Raw genomic sequence first — 18,808 nt, forward strand, 5'->3', positions numbered from 1 at the left:
ACGCTTCCTATTTCAGGCACAGGTGCAACATTTCAGCAGCGGGTCGAGTAACTGCGAGAGCAGGACTGAGAGAGATAGTAAGGCATGGTAAGAGCAGGTTACATTAGGACTCTGAATGAGGAATAGGATGCTTCCTGATAGTTTTTAGTAACAGGGCAAGCGCAATGTTAATACTGTTAATACTGCTTAACAAGGAGCTAATTAAAGAGAGGCCTTTTTACTATGTTGGCATGAAATATCTTCTACTTTTGCTTTTTTTTTTTTTTTTTTTTTTTTAAAATGTAAAATGCCAGATGATTACCCCACTCTTGTAACATTTTCAGGAAACTATACTAGATTTTTACATTTCTGAAGAACATTTGAGTGGTGCATGACCTTGGAGAAGTTGCTGATATGGTAGTAGGATATTATACATGGTCGCTAAGTTGTTGCTATGTGGTTAAAAAGGTTGTTAACACATAGGTTAACACATTTGGTTGCTTACCGTTCCAAGTCAAAAGAACCCACTCCCAAGTCTTTATGACTATCTAGTCCCTAGATGACTCTGGTTGCTCCATAAGCCTATCGGCTTGTTGTCTGATTTGTAGTCCGTCAGGTGAAAATGAGCTTGTCAGATTGCAAAGAAAAATAATAGCACAGTGAGCAGAAAAAGAATATTAGTGCTAACATTAGCAATCACCACAAAATAAAAATAAAGCATATGGAGTCTAGAGTTCAAGAGTTTCACTAACTTGTCAAAGCACTTGCATTTATTATCTAGAGAAAGAAAAAAAACACAAAAAGCATCAAATTTTTGTAAGGGTCATATCACAATAATAATTAAACATTCCAAAAGCATTTCTTCATTATGTTATTGTCAAAAGATATAATGTACTTTTCATAGATGTTGAACTTAAAGAATAATTCACTTCATTTGGCTTATTTTATTTTTTTACAAGGCTGGAGAATGCAGACATGTTACCATACACTGAGTAGTTACAGCCCACGTCAGGTGCAGTCAAATAAGGCTTTATAAAAAAAAAAAACATTATGAGCCCGTTATCATGTCAATATTATGAAGCACTAATGCAATACTGAAATGGACTTTATGACAGAACATCAAAACATTTGCACACGCCTTTACAGTTAATGCATAATAGATGAGGCTCAATAACTCGTTGCCATGTATGTTTAAATACATGTTATGCCTGTTGCAAACATGCTTATATGCTTACAAAAATTTCCTACATGGCACCGCAAGAACTGCACTGTACACAAAGCACTCTGGAAAATAGAAAACAGAATAAAAGAATAGAAAATTTAATGAGAATGACAGAAAAAAATGAAGAGAAAAGGCAATGAAGGGTTCATAGGCACAGAAGTTCACCAGGTTAGAGAATGTCCACTGGAGTTTCTTTCCAAAGCACTTCAAACAGCGCAAAGTTAAATGAAAGCAGTAACCTTTTGAAGTTATTTAAGGAAAATACCACAGGCCATTCTAGTGGGCTGCAATAAGGTACTTTCATGTGGTGGTGTTGGTTATATATACAAAAAAAGTAGATTGTGTTCTACAAAAGGTCAAAGTTTAGTTTATGCCATTGAGTGAAAATGTCCTTTAAAGCTTGTTGTATCCTGGTCACATGATGACAGTTTCTGTGTGCCGGGAATATGAATTCAGTAATTGTTTGGCATTCAGGCCAGGGCTTGTTGGGCCGGATGTGTGGGCGATTTTGCTTGGGTGAGTATGCTTAACCCATCTGGATGGACGGCGTTGATTGGCTGGTCGAGCAGGACGAGAAAAATGGCTACTGCTGGGCGCAAGAGATGACTCACGGTTGACCTGGAGAGGAAAATGTTTTAATGTAAGTGTCTTTCTGGATAAATGATCAATACTTGGGTGAATCTACTTGTATTTTATGTACCAAGATGTTATGACTTTATTTGACAGATAAGCAGAAACAGAAAGCAAAGTAGCGGAATGGAAAGATTGGAGAATGGGATCAGGATCACCACAGCTCCTTTGCATCAAAAGCAACATTCTTGGTCCTGGAGAACCACTTTCCTGTAGAATTTATATCCAATTTTAATTAAATGTGCTTAAATTAACTAATCAAGGTCTTTGTGTTTACCTGAAAACCAAATGTTTTAGAGCACACTTGGGAATATACTCTTCATGAAAGTGGCTTTCCAGAATCAGGAATGAGGAACACTGGACGAGAGCATGTGCACCATGACTCAGACAAAATATAAATACTGCATTGAAATTTAGTGTGTGTGCTGATCATATCTGTACCCTCTTCACCTGCTTGTTGTCCAGTTGCTGGGTGAATGTGGCCCTCTGACTTCTGTTGTTCTCTATTTCCATCATTTCCAGAAGTTGCTCCAGGTTGTCATTTCCCAGTCTCATCATATCGACACCAAGTCTTCTGTGTACCTTATTGAAGTTTTGAGATCCTACTCCCAGAATCCTTTCTACCATCTGGCAGTCAGAGAATAGGTCCTTAGTCTGGAAGCCCGCTTTGTGGGCTTTAGACATTGAAGCCACCTTGTGATACCCCGAATTAAGGTGAGGCTGTGACTGGCTTAAGTTACAGGCCAAGCCATGCTGTTCAAGAACACAACCACCCCTCCCACTGTCTCTGTCTCCATTGAGGAGGGGTCTAGAAGGACCAGCTGCCCAAGACTCCTGGCTGTGCTCCAGATCTGTTACCAGTACATCACAGTCTGCAAGGCATTTCTGGACGTGCGCGCGTGAGGATGCCCGCCTGGCATCAAACTTGCTCTGGCAAATGGGAGTGCTGGTTTGCCTCGGAGTTTCAGCGGAGACAACGGTGGTCACGAGACCATCCTCTATCAGGGTTTTTCCCTCGTTCTCCTGCAGCATGGCACCAAACTTACGCAACACTGATGGGTTGCCAGATTTCCTGTCAAGCAAGAGGCATTTCCTGTCAGGTTGCTGTGATGACTCATGGTAAGTGGAACGAGGGGTTACAGGAGAAGAATCTCTCTGTCTGATTGCCAGTTTGGAAGCTGAATTTTTAGGGGGAAGGTCATTTGATGAAACCGGGTCTTTCCAGCTAACGTGGCGGGCTTGGGAGTCATCCCAACTTGATTTCTTGTTCTTTTTGTTCTCAGCCTCCTCAATCTCATCCAGAACCACACACGAGGCAGTCCTAAGGTGAAAAGACAAATCAACCAAGTAGTCACAAGAGGGAACTGGGCAAACACTAAGCGTTGGTCTATAACCAACAAGAAACATGCACGATAATAGGACAACAGGACAAAAGGAATGAATCTGATAGGTTGAGATCGGAAAGGCTTTACCTGTTTGTCGCCAGGCTGGTCTTCATGCTGTCTTGATAACTGTGTGTAACTCGATATACCTTGGGGTTCTGAATCAAAAAAAGAGGGAGATATGAAGGGATAAGGTGAAAAAGTATAAAGACAAATACTTGAGGTATAAGAGTCCAGTTTGAGGAGATATTTATCAATAGTGAAAGAGGTACTCACTCTATTTGGAGCTCCAAGATTCCCTGGGTTCCTTCTAAAATGTGGACCCTGTTGGAGGTATCCATTGAGTATGTCTACGGTGGCATCTTGCCTTTCAAGAGCATGACAACTGGCAGGGTAATGGCTGCCGTTGCTCAGGGAATTAAGCATGTAATTGTTAGAGCCATTACAGTATTCACTGGGGTGGTGAAACCCAAGGCTTTGCATAACTGAAGGATCTGCTTTTATTTCACTGCATTGACAAATTGGGAGGCTGTTGTTGGGGTGACCATGAGGTTCGTGATAACCATTGGCCTGGTGGCTATACTGAGAGTTGACAGGAAGCAAAGTAATGTCCAGGTTTTTATTGTTTGTGATGCTGTTTGTGCTGCTCTCGCTGGCTTCTCTCCGTGCTTTGACCTCATTATACAACTGAAATACAATCACAATGTTAGAGACAAACTCAGCATTCATAAATTATGATTTTTTTTGCCCACCTACATGAAAGCAAATGTTTTAAATCCACAAGTCAGCGAATACAACTGGCATAATGTACTGCATAGACTAGTTACGCAACATTTGCATAAGTAAACAGCATGGGTTTCTTCTTTAGAATGGGTCAGTGAGAGGGAGGGCGTGCATGCTCAAAGGTTAATTAATCTACCAATAACAACATGCTTGCTTGGCCTGTTTCAGCAGGAATGCATTAACTTCCTGTGTTTTGGTGTGAGAGACTATTTGTGAATGTTTGTAAGTAGCCTGTAACCCCTAACCTTTTTGGTTTAATAAGCTTGTTAACATCTGTCACAGTCATGGTGTTGTGGGGCGAAGCACGTATTATTATATCCAAGAGATGCAGCCAACTTAGGCAACAGGGGGTCAAGATCCTTTCAGCCAATCACAATTCTAGTTTGTGCCCACTATCACAACTCCATGCAGTATTGCAGTGCCAATGGAACTTTTGGCATGGTTTATCAGAGCATTATATTTTTGAAGTTTGTTTACATTTTCGAATAAGGATCTCTTTCTCTCTCTCTCTAGATATGGAGATGGTTGGATGGATATGGATTCTGTCACAATGACTGGCGTCAAAATTTGTCTCACCTCTTCAATCTTCCTCTGCATGTCCTGTAGCTGATCTTCCCATTCCTGCATCTCGGAGTCAAAACTGTCAAGCAGGTCAGCTCTGTCTCCACCCCACACACAACTCCCAGGCTCCGGCCCACAGTGCAATTCCAATGCAGCCATTATTCTGTGTATGTGTGCCTGTGCTCAGAATCTTACACTGCAATTCCTGAAAGGTCACTGGAGAGACCACATTGGCAAGTCCACCAATACCTCTATGAAGACAAAAGAGATATTCATCAGTGAGAAATAGCCTATTCATTATTTAGAGTACTCTTAAGTAATCAGAGTATCTGGTAGTAGTTGGTTTCTCAAAGTAAATTAAGTGACTGTAAAAAAAAAATTCTACTGTCTACCGTGGCTTGCTTTACAGTTTAAGGGTGTTACGAATGTGAACATAAGGGAAGTCTTCGTGATTGTATTGCATTCAAGGAGACGAATGGAAGGAAACAAAATCCCAGCTATTTGCTCTGGACACCTGCTTTAAAGCTTTGGCCCATTTCTATATGCATTCCCTGTCCTTCAAACCAGCCCTTAACTGTCAAAATTGTCAGCACGTCCTTTAGACACCAACTTCATTAGACATGCTCAAGTTACCTAAAGGGACTTCAGGGATTCTAAAGTCAGTTTTATAACATGGACAGTCTCCTTGGAGTAAACTGATCTCTCTTGATCAAAGGCACAATAGTAAAAGGTAATTGGTCACCCCTTGCAAAACCTACACCTACAGCCAGCCTAGATCTTTAACTACAAGGTTACACTGCTTCTTTTGGGATAGGGATGAGGTCAAAGTTCCAAGCAAGTGCAGAACTTTTTACCCACTTGGATGAGCTCAGAATAGTTGCATCCTTTCTGTGGTAACGTCACTAAGTTTTTCTGTAACGCAGATTGGATTTACGGCAGGTATTAGGGATGGAATTTTCTTCTGTCAAGGAACATGACACCCAGTTTAACTCTTTAAAATTTCCAGAATATGCCACCATATGATGTTAGAATGGAAGGCTATTTATACCCTCTGTAATTATGTTGTTATAAAACTAAAAATGAAATTCACCTTTTAATGAAAATAGATACACACTTACTCTCTATATGTAAAAGTAGCTGATCACAATAGTAGTAAATCTAAGTGAATTTACAGTTCCATAAATTATTTACATATTAAGTACATATTGTTAGTTAGTATTCCTTGAGCAAGTATATGTACTTACATATGTCAATACAGTAATTTACTTTTACATTACTTTACTTTTAGTGTAAAGTGTGACCAATGAGGCTACAAGGTTCTTAATATTATATATCCAACATTTTCAGCCCAAGTGAAAGATCACAGAAAAGAGTTGTAAGTAGTAACAATTTAATACTTTAAAAGGTTTAAAAATGGTGTACTTGTATAATAAGCATTCGTAATCCTTACCGGTTAAATCGTATTATTTGTTCCTCCAGTAACTCCCTCTCATGAGTTTTTGATGAATTGAAACAGGTGCTCCAGAATATGAGTAGAATATGAGTAACCTGTTCAAGTACAGGTTTGTTGCTTAAATCAAGATCTTGCTTGTTTCAGTACCGCCTTGCCTTTGACAGCTCCTGTACTCAAATGGGATGTAACTGTGCAAAGACCGCGAAGGCTCGCTTCCAAAGGCGTGACGTAAAAATCCTGCGTATTGGATCTTAAATGTTTCCTCTGTCCGGCCCTACGATCCTGTCCGGAGCTCAGGGGTAAACAACTGTAGTCCTGAGGGGGCCCCGGGGCTTTATAGTGACTCTAAGTATTTACCCTTGCGACGTCAGACCTGCCAGGTGTCTGGTGTCATAATGTCAGATTTATTCCGGCATTCGTGGTCTCCATGCAAGAGACTGTCGTCACCGACATTCTAGGTTAAAATTACAAAGGCAGAGGGAGAGTGTTTACATGGCTATTTTAAAATGCCCAGTTCTACCCCACCTCTGTGAAACTGTCTTGTTGCTAGTCTGCTTTTAGGACTTGGCAGATAGCGGTCTTGTGACTCCTATTCCAGTTGTTTCGACTTCTACTAATGCCCACAGGCAACTGGGCTATTTGTGACTCTCAAAACACTCTGTCCATTTTATTTTTAAGATACCACTGGACAGAATTAGTGGATACTAAGTGTGCTGTCCACGGTTCTTAATGGGCACCTCACACTTTTATTTATTTGACACATTTGCACAATAAACAGGCGGCCGACAGTTCCACCCTAATATTGGCCGCTGACTCAAATAGTTTCCGGGCACAATAACGGAGAACAAGGAAAACAACAAAGCGAAAGCCTCTGAGAATGGAGACACAGTAGAACTGGCAAATTTGAATACAGAGTTGTATGTTTGATGTTTTTTCGCTAATGAGTTTATTTTCAGCTGGCAGGAAATTGAGAAGAAATGACTTGCAATTCCCACAAAGAGACTCACTCTAGAAAAACAGATGAGGTGTTGTTTTCTTGTCAATCGCCTAGACCCATCTAAACCAAAACAAATGAATTTGTTCTCCAAATAAATTGTGAACCCAACCCTTCAACAGATCTTGATTTTGCAATTATTTTAATCTATTTACAGCTTTAATTATTTTACTAAGGAACTACTGCCGGCAACTTGAAGACTCAGGTGCTTCAACTGGCACTAAAACTGGAGATGCCAACAAGCTAAATAAACTCGTAAAGAAAGCAAGCTCTGATTTCCAAATTGCTTATCCATGACATGCTTGCAGGAATGAGGAGCACGTTCAGCACTAGACTGATCCTGCTCTGGTGCAACAGAGAGCGCAGCAGAAGGTAATTTGTGCATACTGTCACCATGTACACAGGCACTTTATGTGAACTTGGACCCCCGTACACCCACCTCATCAAAGCCGCAGCTGTTCTTTAGCAAACCACATGAATCTTTTTGTGAAATTTCTTCAGATTATTGTGCAATCAATCAATCTATGCAAAACAGTTGTTCTTGTCACAGAAATTACACATGCAATCGGATGATTCCTGACATCTCCAGTCAAATATAAAGCCTGTTACTTATTCTCCATCCATACACATGTATGCATATTCTTTCTGACCTCTCGGAGTATACAGTTATATACCATGTTCTTACTCACCTTTGCATGTTTCTGACAGGTAATCATTCCAGCCGATGTACAGTATCTTAACAGTTCAGTAGCAGGCACTCTGGGTAATGTAGTAATGTGCCCCTTAGTAGTAAACTGCAGCTGCATATTTCATTGCAAGCCTTTGGTGGCACAGCAAGCATCAGTGTGCCTGATAGCCATAGTCCTCAATTCAAGAAATGTCTTCTGGGTAATGTAGTTTCCAGTGGCTCAGTGTTTTCTTATGATGTGTAATAGTTTTTAGTTGCAAAAAAAAAAGGAAACCTCTTGTCTTGATGATGTACCTTCCAATGGCAGCCATACATATGCGACTTGGATAAAACAGTCTCCAACTTTTTGGAAATTAAGGTTTTGCAGAATTCTGTGCTTAAGCGTGCTGTCTGTGCTTGGAAAGTGACCGTCCTGTGATTGTTCAACCATGGTGACATACACAACATTGACAAACAAACAAAACAAAGGGGCGAGACTATGCTAATGAGTGGACGGATGGTGATCACAGGACAAAAAAGAGGGTGAAAAGAAATACAAGTTTAAAAATGGTGGCATAAGAGAGTGAGGAGAACAACACTAGAATGAGGATGAATAAAATGATGGGCTGAAACATCTGGGTGAATAACCGGCAGGATTAACGAACATGCATTAAAAAACAGGGGTGCGTGGGAAGACAGGATAAGAGAGAAAGAGAGAAAGGTTTAGATATTATAGCCATTAACATTTTCTGTTTGCATAGTTTACAAACTATGCAAATCTTGGCAAATAAAAAAATATGCTGCATTTTGCTAAATGTTAAAAGCAGTCAGGAGATGAACTCTCTGAAATATGTAGTGATTTCTTGTTCTTCACTATCAAACTCACTCCCTTTAAAGGAATAGTTCACCTCATAATGAAAATTTTCATAATTTCCTGTGATTCTCTTTCCTTATGTGGAATTTAAAGGGGTCATGAACTGAGAAATCAAAATTCACTTGATCTTTTAACATGTAAGAGGTCATTGTACTATAAAAACATCCTGTAAGGTTCAGAACTCAAAACTTTCTCATTATTCTAATACAGATTATATTGAAGCCAGTCTGCCAAAATGACAGTTTGTGGAATGTGACACTTTATGATGTAATAGTGTGGCTAAACACCGCCTCCGCAGAAGAAAATCAACACCTACTTCTACATCACTGCCTGTTTAGCTCCGCCCACCGATTCGCACACATAGTGTATTTTTTATTTTTAATGAAGTTCCAGATCGCATACAGATTATATTGAAGCCAATCTGCCAAAATGACAGTTTGTGGAATGTGACACTTTATGATGTAATAGTGTGGCTAAACACCGCCTCCGCAGAAGAAAATCAACACCTACTTCTACATCACTGCCTGTTTAGCTCCGCCCACCGATTCGCGCACATAGTGTAAATAACAGATCTAGCAGATCTGCAGATCTACGCAGAAACCAAATGATAAAGATGCTCCGAACACAACAAAACGCTGTGCAGTGCCAAGTTGTGGAAAAACACAGTCTTTGCATCGCCTTCCTTCTGATCCCAACATTAGCAAAGAGTGATCAGTGGATGAACTTTATTTTTAATGAAGTTCCAGATGGCGTCAGAACTTTCGTTTGTTCACTTCATTTGACCATGGATTCGTTTACAAACAAGGCGCAATTCGACACAGGATTTTCAGAAAGATTGAAACTAAAAGACAATGCTGTGCGACTATATTAGGTCAGACAGTAATGTCGCACCACACAAGTGTGAGTAACTGTTTGTATTATGTGGTCACTATTGCTTTGTCTGTTATTACAGATCATTTTATATGTACTGAGTATTTATGCGTTTTTAATCTAAATCACAGCAGCGGCCATCTATGAAGGATGTAGGCTGTCGAACATACACAACTGTTAGTCAATCATAGCATTGGGTGTTTACTTCCGAGTCTACAATCCGCCACACCTATTCAAATAGAGCGTTCCGATGAGGGGGTCAAAACAGGACAGAAAATAGCCTACTATTTCTAAATTATGATGTTTTTTCTAGGTAAAAATCTTGAGAATAATATAAGTTTACCTCAGAGAACAGTACAAAATAATAAAAAAGGCAGTTCATGACCCCTTTAAATAAAAGTATGACTTTGCATTATTTGCCTTCTGTAACAACACGATAGCTTTGTTAGATGAACAGACCAAAATATAATTGATTATTCACTGAAATGTATCCATTCTGCTGCAGCATTGTTATAGAATTTTTTATATACTGTTATAGTGTTTATTACAATTTTTAAATGAGCTTTTATTTTTCAGTTTTCATTTTAATTTTAGTAATTTTATGTGCTTTTGTCATGTTTATTAGTTTATTTTTTATATTAGTTTTAATTTATTTTAGTTTTATTTGTAGTGATTTTACTATTTAAACAACTAAGGCAACCTTTCTCATTTTTGTTTTACTTTAATTAAAACAAACAATTTTTTAATAGTTTTAGGTTTTGTTAACAATATCAACACTGCTCTGCTGTAAGTCACATCTAATTTGTGTTTGCATTCATTCAATTAATGTTTTACATCTGTAAAATCTAATATCATATGTTCTGGCATGTCTTGTGACCAGTTGTCACTGATGTCAAACTCGACATGATGAACCATGATGCAAACGAACCTTTTAGTGAATTAAAACCCTAATTTTTGTATCTGTTTCTCACTCAAAAGTATTGTATGGATTTAGAAGACTTAGAATAGAGTCCATTGTACAGACTACTTATATGGTGCCCTTTTTTTAGTTTGATTGCCCCTGGGGCCGGTTGCATAAACATAGCCACTATGTTAAGACTGTGTCTTAAGAACTAGTTTAACCAACTAGCAGTTAACCAAGAGATAATCACTTGTCTGATTAATATTGGGCCAATTTACATTTTTGTAACTGACTTTAAACAGTTATGACCAGTCTAGAAGAAAACAAATTAGATGGCTAACTTTTTAAGACAAGTCTAAGCAGTTTATGCAACCGGGCCCTGGTCACTGTTCCACGGAAGAAAGAGAATCAAGGGTGAGTAAATAACAGAACTTTGAATTTTGGGTGAACAATTCCTTTATGGTGTGTCAAACATTCTTGTTGTGCTTCACATAGACACACAGACTCTTGCCAGACTCACAGATAATGGTTCTTCTGAATCTCTTTCCTCAGGTTTTGGGACTTCAAGTCGGTCTATAAACCCCTGCAGCTCCTTCCTGAAAGCTTTCATTTGAGCATTGATGCGGTAGAGTAGCTCGTGCTCCCTGATCCGCCCACCATCGTCATCATCTTCCATACGGCCGAAAAGATCCCCATTAGCTACGAACACCCTTGCCTCTGCAATGATGGTACTGGTGTCGGCTATGAGCCGGTCAATGGTTCGCCCCAAATGCTCTGCTTCCGCACGGATGTCAATCATCTGTTGCCTGTCCCGTATGGAGCGTGAGAGGAGCCGAGCGGATTCAGGAGAATAAAGAGAACGAGTTGGTGTGAGGCACCGAGCATTGCGGACTTCCTCCGAGTCACTTTCTCCTCCGACAGGACCCTCACGTTTGCGATGGGGAGGGAGGCGAGAGGAAGACGAGTCATCATCGCTACCTCTACGCCCTCCGATTCCAGGACCAGTGTCACTCTCTGCGTCGCTATCCCGTGGTGTGATGGCTAGGTGAGATGCTAGGTCATACCTTTGCATGTTGGAAAGCAGCACACGGTTCTCATACTGCAGCTGCATCACTTTCCCACTCAGTTCATTGATCTGCTTCCTTGCTGCCTTCAGCTCCTCCTGCAATGCCTCGGCTTTGGAGCTGTCTCCTGCTCCACTGGCGGCACCCGTTGCATTGCCACCCGAGGTGTGCCTTGTACCCTCTTTAAAGCGCAGTTTGTTCAGCTCACATGTCACTCTCTTATTCTGTTCCTCTACATCGGCCAGGTTCCTCCTTAGAAGTTCCGCCTCATCCTCCACCAACTGCAGTTGTTGCCTTAGCTCCGACAGCTCCGACCCCTGCTCCCGCCCCATCCCTCCTTTCGCTCCGGACAAGCCCCCATTAGATGACTCTTCCCCTCGAAGATCATCCAACTCCGCCCTCAAGCCACGGTTCTCCACCTCCAATTCGACTATTTTACGTCCCAGGATGTTGGCCTCTTCTTCCACCAATCGCAAGCGGAGTTTAAGCTCGGATTCCCTTGTAGTGGGAGGGCCACCAGCTTCACCCTTTGGATGAGGGCTGTCCAGATCCCCATAGAAAGAACGATACTTTTGGAGTTCTTGTTCTAAACGGTCCTTTTCCTTGTCAACTGTGGCCATTTTCTTTCTCATTAAGGTAGCCTCCTCTTTAATGAAGGCCAGCTGGCATTTCAGGTCCTCATTGTCCTCCTTATGGACAAAAGTGCTGTGTTAAAGTGCTGGCACATTAGCAAAAAAAAAAAAAAGATTTTGTGGACCAAAAAGATCCATTGTTGATGTTTTTGCAATGTATGAAGCACAGCCCAAAATATAAGTGACTTTTAAACCAAATAGCTTTCTGTTGGTGAAAAAAGCTTATTTGTATGTAAGCCCGTTTCCACCACTGAATAAAAAATAAAACCAGGTAATTGCGACTTTTTATCTCACAATTCTGACTTTTTTTCTCAGAATTGCGAGTTCATATCTTGCAATTCTGACTTTATAACATGCAATTGCGAGTTATAAAGTCAGAATTGCGAGATATAAACTCGCAATTATGACTTTTTTTCTCGGAATTGCGAGTTTATATCTCGCAATTCTGACTTTATAACTCGCAATTTTGACTTTATAACTCACAATTGCGAGTTTATATCACGCAATTCTGCGTTCAGAATTGCGAGATATGAACTTGCAATTCTGAGAAAAAAAGTCAGAATTGTGAGATAAAAAAAGTCGCAATTACCTTGTTTTATTTTTTATTTAGTGGCGGAAACGGGCTTCCATATATTTGCGTGACCGACAAGAGTACAAGCAAAACCTGAATGCGCAACTTTGTCTCCTTCATGCAAAAAAATTGCATGGATTTCTATTGAAATAACTGGATTTTGCCCACAAAATTTCAGAGCAAATGTAAATGTGAGAACAGCTTTACATTTTATGTATTGATACAATTTTTGTTTGATTACATGGCATCTTTTCATTCTGTACACTCTAAAAAATGCTGGGTTAAAAAGGGACAAACCCAGCTATTGGGTTGTTTTGACCCAGCGGTTGGGTTCAAAACAACCCGATAGCTGGGTTTGTCCCTTTTTAATCCAGCATTTTTTAGAGTGTATAGTTAGCAATGCAGTGCACTTCATATCTTTGCAAAAAAAAAAAATGCATTACTGGTTGTAATTTAAATGAATCACTTAAACTAACAGCCTTCGTTTGACCCTATACTGGTTGATGTCAGTGTTTCATCTTCACCTCTGTAGGAGTCTGAGTTTTCCTCTCAGGCTTTTGTGCATCTTTGCTTCCTCTTCGTTTCTGAGACTGGAAACAACAAATGAAAGCTACGCTATGAATATGTATTTAAACCTATTCAGATCTGTTGTAGTAATTTGTGTTTGCATTCCTACCTCTTTGGCTTTGTCCCGCTCATTTTGCAGGGCTTGCTTGGTGACTTCCACCTCAATAAGTTTCTGTCTCAGTCGCTCATTTTCCTCATCTGTCTTTGTTCGTTTCTCCTCCACGTTCTCCAGCTCATGGTGGAGTCTTACAGACACATCCTTGGCAACCTGTCAGAATGTGGTGGTGTTGCTTAGTGGTTAAAGATCTGATTCGTAAACTATCAATGTGCTCTTGAGAAAAACACTTAACCTTAGGTTGCTCCAGGGAGACTGTCTTGGTAATAATTGCACTGTTGCTTTGGATAGAAGCATCAACTAAATGACAAGTTAGTAATTAGATAAAAATGGTGCAAATAAGTGCTTGTTGGATGGGTAATTTATCATAGACCTTCTCTGCTTTCCTTTAAAGATAAATACATGGGTACTTGCCTTTAAATCTTGCTCTAAGCTCCTTAGGAGTTCCTCGTCAATTTCTCCAGCTTGTGCATAGCGAAGTCGTTTGCGTTCGGCTTTACGGAGTCTATACTGAAGGATGCGACAATTCTTATTTGCACGCTCGAGATCGCGCCGCATATCTTGTAACTGACAGGTGTCCTCCTCATAAAAGGTGTCGCGCATCTCCTCCATTTCCATCCGCATCTCCTCAATCTCATTCTATGAAAACCAGAGTGTGCTCATTAATAAAAAAAAAATAGAGAAACCCTTATTTTCATACTTTCTACTCTGCAATTATATTGCAGAGCTATGCAAAACAGATCTCTGCATTTACATTATTTGAATAAACTGCACATTATTTCCACAAATTACATGCTTAATGAATCATTGGCAAACTGTTGCTTGAACATGCAATTAGTGACACGTATTTTGCACATACCAAGGCCATTTTCATAACTGTAGTTTGCTTTGTTCTGAAACAGGGACTAAATTGTTACAATGTTGCATTTCTCATGGTTCCGTTCACTTTCAGAAGGTAACAAGTCACCTGAGAAAACTGCCCCCTCATCATCATAATGTTTATGTGCTGTTTATGTTCTAGGGTCTTGAACAGAGTGTTATTTCAAGATGATTGGACAACATCTCTGCAGACTTATCGTGGCTTTCGTTTTGTTAATCACCAGTATCAGGTTGAGTGGGAATCAAGATTGTGTTTGGAAAACAATATTGCCATACACTTGTTGAGCAGAGGAGTCATTAAAAGGCATTTTCAGAGGAAAAAAACGTGTTTTGATTATAATTTGACATGCTGACCCACACAATTCAGGTATGCTTACGGTTATCAACATACAGTATGTATCATTTATCAGTTTTGCTAATGGTTATCAACATATGTATTGCTAATTAATTTAATGTGGAAAACTACATTTGTGTAGTTATACATTTGCATTGTGCATATTCCGAGAATTTTGTATTGTGTGTATTTTTTTTTTTTATATTTATTTACATTTTTGTCAAGTATTGATTGTGTCTAGCACTTCTACAACATATATCTATCTATCTATCTATCTCGTCAGTTCTTTCTGTACAGTATTTCTCCATACATTCATCCTCATCTATTAAACTAGATAATATCTATCTAAACCTCTTATGCTCTTAAAAAGGACAATGTCTGTTTATTCATCCATCCATCTATCCCTACCTCCATCGTCCTCAGATTACATCTATCTATCTATCTATCTATCTTTTTCATCCATTCATCCTCCCAACAATTCATCTTTTTTAAACATTATACATTTCATCGTCATAATTTCTCAAGCATAGCAAACAAACCCCAAGATCTTCGTTTTCATCCTCCAATCTCTGGATCTCGTCCTGCAGGGCTTCATTCTGCTGTGTCACGGGCTCGTCGACGCCACTCGTGGCCTGTGCGGCCGGTCCCGGTTGCGTCTCGCCTGATGCTTTGCGCTGCATCCTGCAGCTTTTCTTCAAGCGCTTGTTGATGTGATACTGGATGAGCTCTGATTGCAGACAGCCCCCGCCCCAGAAGGCCGGCCCGCGGCCCACGTACTCTCCTCCCGCAGCGGCCTCAATCTCCCCCTCACACCACCACCGGAGGAGCCGTCGGGCTGCTCCGAGGACGAGTCTCTGTTGACGCACGGTAAACGCAGCGCGCGGCTCGTGTCCGGTGGTGGAGCGCGATCAGTCCGCTCCTCGGTTTCCCAAACCGCCTCAGTTTCAGCACCATGAACAGCTGCCGCACCTCTCACGACACGCGCTCCTTGAGCCGCCTGCTCTCCCTCGCGTCCTTTAATGCCTTTTCCTCCGAGCTTCGACGCAGCGGATGATGAGGAGCGGCTGCCGATGGGTTTTGAGGCCGGTTTGGCGGGGGTTTGTCCGGGAGATGGTCGCCTCCTCCCTTCGGTTCTGTTCGCTGATGGTGGAAAATCCGCAGCGCCACTTGCGGCAGAACTATTCATGTCATATAACAGACCTCCAAAAACACTAACGAGTTTTAAGCCATTTGTAAGAGGGGGAAAAGGAAATTTTAGAATAAACTTTATTTTTATTTAAAGAGTACAAGTAGAGACAATGAAATGCAGTTGTCTTCATATAAACGCAGTCCTGTTAATATATAATTTAATACATTTATAAATAAAATTAACATACAAACGAACAGCAATTTTCTGAGAGAAATGTGAATTCGTATCGTTTAAAGAATTATCTAGGTGAGTATGAAACATTCATTTCAGACTTACAAGCTACATGTATTTGTCAGTCAAGTTTATTGACATCCATTACAGTAGGCTTCTATTACAGTAGTAAAATGTTTTGAGAATTTTCTGGTTCTTTGCAAGTTTAGAGCCTGTCCAAATAAACATATAATGATTAGCCTACATCTTGGTGAAGTCCTAATTTGAGTTATTCTTCAAGAACATTTAATATCGCGATGTTTTCTTACCTGTTTATGAACTGTGCTCATTTATATCCAGTGTGAGTGAGACGGTTCACTTCAGCTCGAGGGTGCCAGGCACTGCTTATGCACGCGAGACACTGACGTTTACTATTCATGAGGTGACGTAACAACAGATATAAGGAAGTGTGAGTACCATGTTGTTAAAATACTTAAGTACCATATTAACTGCCATGTTCTTAAAATGCGATATATAAACAGTCAATTTAAAATGTTGTTTTTAAATATAAATGTAACATTTACAACTGTATTATTTTAATTATTATTAAATTGTTGATTTTTTTTTTTCTGTGAGTTTTTTTTTTAGAGGTCGGTGTATACAGTCTTGTTCCCTTTAAATCCTTAGAAGGAGGAAAACTGAATGCTGCTGAAGTTTGCTGCTTCACAGATAAGTGAAAATGCAGCGTCATTCCCTCGCACTATTATGCATGAATAGATTCGAAAGGTCATTCTGGAGTGTGTGCTCCCGACAGGCCAGTAGTCAGATTACAACAGAAAATGTTTTATGTAACTCTGCAGTGAATCTTATGAATTTTTATTTTTTTTTTTACAATTTTTTTTAATTGCAAATGTAACAATTACAGGGTACGACAAATATACATTGTGTGCTGTTTTAAATGTCCTTTTTCTGTTTTTACAAGTTTTCAGGGCCCACCAGTCGTGTTCAGGGTTATCATAAAACTAAAACCATAAAGAAAAAAAAAAATCGTTACTTGAAATAAAATAAAATATGACTGAAATAGAATAAAATATATAAAACTTAAACTAAATATATTTAAAATATTAAACAATATAATAAAATAGTAAAATAAAATATTTTTATAAAATATATACAAATCTTAAACTATGATAGTATTTCAGTTAAACTAAAATAACAGTCTTGTCTGTCACTAGTCTTTGTCTGTAATTTAAATCAATCTCTCACATATTAAAAACCATCACTTTGATCAAATGCTCTAGATTGTACGGAATTGTAACGGTAAATGTTATAATGAGTCACACAGTGAATCTCAGGTCGTTGGCACTGTGATATCAATCTGTAATACTGCCTGTGAACACTGGAGAGCGCTATCTGTCTGTATACTTGAATTGGAAATAATCTGATGAATAGAAGAAATAACATTTCCTATTACATGTAAATAGGATTTGGGGGTCTTAGCTGAGTTATATGATAGGAGGCTTTTTGTGTGGACACAGAGAAGAGCTCATTATCTCAGGGAGTGTTTGTAGTGTATATTATCAGAGGAACAGGTTGGGAGAAAGGTGAAACCACTTTCTGTTAATAGGGCCAGTGGAAATCTCTGGCCTGTTTGCAATCCTCTTATTGAGGAACATCCTTGACCAGACACAGGAAGAGAGAGAGAGAGAGAGAGAGAGAGAGAGAAATTATAGAATGGTTTTGGAGAATAAGAATTTGAAGATGATAGCTAGTATGTATGTGCAAACCAAATGCATTTTCTGTAAGATACTAGATTAACTAGCACAATTAATTTAGTTTCAGTAACTCAGTTTCAGTTTGGCTATACTATGTCAAAAATAATCCTAATAATACTAATACTTATAAATATTTCTTTTTTTTTGTGCACTTCCCGTAAGTATTTTTTAAGCTTCAGACAGATTAGACTGTCCATATTAAAGTTAACTGTTAAAATAATAAAGAGAGTACTATTAAAATGCATTATTTAAAGAAAGACGACAGTACATTGTGCTAACATATGAAAACAGCTATGGACATTTACGTTTTCCATTGACATGGATTCTGCTGGCTGGCTGGTTTAAATGGAAAATTACGTAATTAAAAAAATAACGTGTAAAATAATTTTACTGGCTTTTTTATAGCAAAGACCTTTGCACTTTATGCAAATTAGACATTTTAAAGAGTAAAAAGTATGGTGGTTTGTCTTTGGAAATGTAATTAAGAGAGCTAGTTTTTGAGTTTACTAGTTGTCAAATATAAAATTCCAAAAAATATTAATAAAATAAATTTTCTCTATTTAGAGCAGCATTTACTTCTCTTTTCCTGCATAAAGGACATTTATTATCTTATTTGGCATACTATATATAGAACATTTCTAACTTATTGTGGATATATGCATGTGAAATTGTCATGTGTAAAGTCATATTTATTGCATTCATCCATCTTTAATAGTTTTAGTTTGATACCAGTGTACATTTCCCCCACTGTGACCTGAATAATGCTACATACTCTGACGTGGATATAAGCTCTTTTACAGCGAAAGCCAATTTACAGCCTGATTAGTCCAGATCTGTCTGCCCAACCCCTCAAAGCTCTGGCCTGGGAGCTCCATCGCGGTCGGAGGACACTTCATTAAAGGTCCAGGAAGGAGAGAGATGGAGGCAGAGGGTCTGCTAAAATAGGCAGTCAGACATCCTCTTCTCATATTAAAGTCCATGAGTCATGGATGGTTGCAAGAGAAGAGCTAAGGTGTTTTGTGCATTGCTAAGTAATTGTTAGGGTGTCCCTATATGGTTGCTAGTTACTTTTTATCTTGAAATCTTTTTGTTTTTCTAATTCACAATTCAGGTCGCATTCTTCACAATTTATGTTTCACAATTCAGAATTTTTCCAAATCCTGGGTGAATTTTTTTTTTAATTGCGTTGTATAGCCTACTCTCGGAATTGTGCATA

At 39.2% G+C, this 18,808-nt stretch overlaps 1 protein-coding gene and 1 pseudogene across 3 annotated transcripts; both read right to left on the reverse strand.

Moving 5' to 3' along the window:
• Positions 1 to 796: 796 nt before the first annotated feature.
• On the reverse strand, positions 797 to 7,917 carry LOC107751837 (uncharacterized). Of its 3 annotated transcripts, none has more exons than XM_016567609.1 (6): positions 7,694 to 7,917; positions 4,573 to 4,808; positions 3,490 to 3,900; positions 3,304 to 3,371; positions 2,282 to 3,152; positions 797 to 1,819 (listed from the first exon to the last, which is right to left on the reverse strand). In XM_016567609.1, exons 2-6 carry the CDS (start codon positions 4,714 to 4,716, stop codon positions 1,616 to 1,618), a joined length of 1,698 nt encoding a protein of 565 aa, XP_016423095.1. In that variant the 5' UTR covers positions 4,717 to 4,808; positions 7,694 to 7,917; the 3' UTR covers positions 797 to 1,615. The 3 variants fall into 3 exon arrangements, with proteins under 3 accessions (XP_016423095.1, XP_016423093.1, XP_016423094.1); XM_016567607.1 differs by having other exon boundaries at positions 2,273 to 3,152; XM_016567608.1 differs by lacking the exon at positions 7,694 to 7,917 and adding an exon at positions 6,008 to 6,668 and having other exon boundaries at positions 2,273 to 3,152.
• A 168-nt stretch (positions 7,918 to 8,085) lies between these two features.
• Positions 8,086 to 16,241, reverse strand: LOC107751836 (protein SOGA3-like; annotated as a pseudogene).
• Between the last annotated feature and the right edge of the window lie 2,567 nt (positions 16,242 to 18,808).

Source organism: Sinocyclocheilus rhinocerous, unplaced genomic scaffold, assembly GCF_001515625.1.
Source record: "Sinocyclocheilus rhinocerous isolate Xijiao unplaced genomic scaffold, SAMN03320098_v1.1 scaffold2126, whole genome shotgun sequence".
Taxonomy (NCBI): Eukaryota; Metazoa; Chordata; class Actinopteri; order Cypriniformes; family Cyprinidae; genus Sinocyclocheilus; species Sinocyclocheilus rhinocerous.

Excerpts from the sequence above, each read along its gene's own strand:
- LOC107751837 (XM_016567607.1), bottom strand. The coding sequence starts at position 4,716 with ATGGCTGCATTGGAATTGCACTGTGGGCCGGAGCCTGGGAGTTGTGTG. Across the intron at positions 3,901-4,572 it reads TGCAGAGGAAGATTGAAGAG|TTGTATAATGAGGTCAAAGC; the intron begins GTGAGACAAATT and ends ATTGTATTTCAG. Across the intron at positions 1,820-2,272 it reads ACAACAAGCAGGTGAAGAGG|GTCAACCGTGAGTCATCTCT; the intron begins GTACAGATATGA and ends TTTCCTCTCCAG.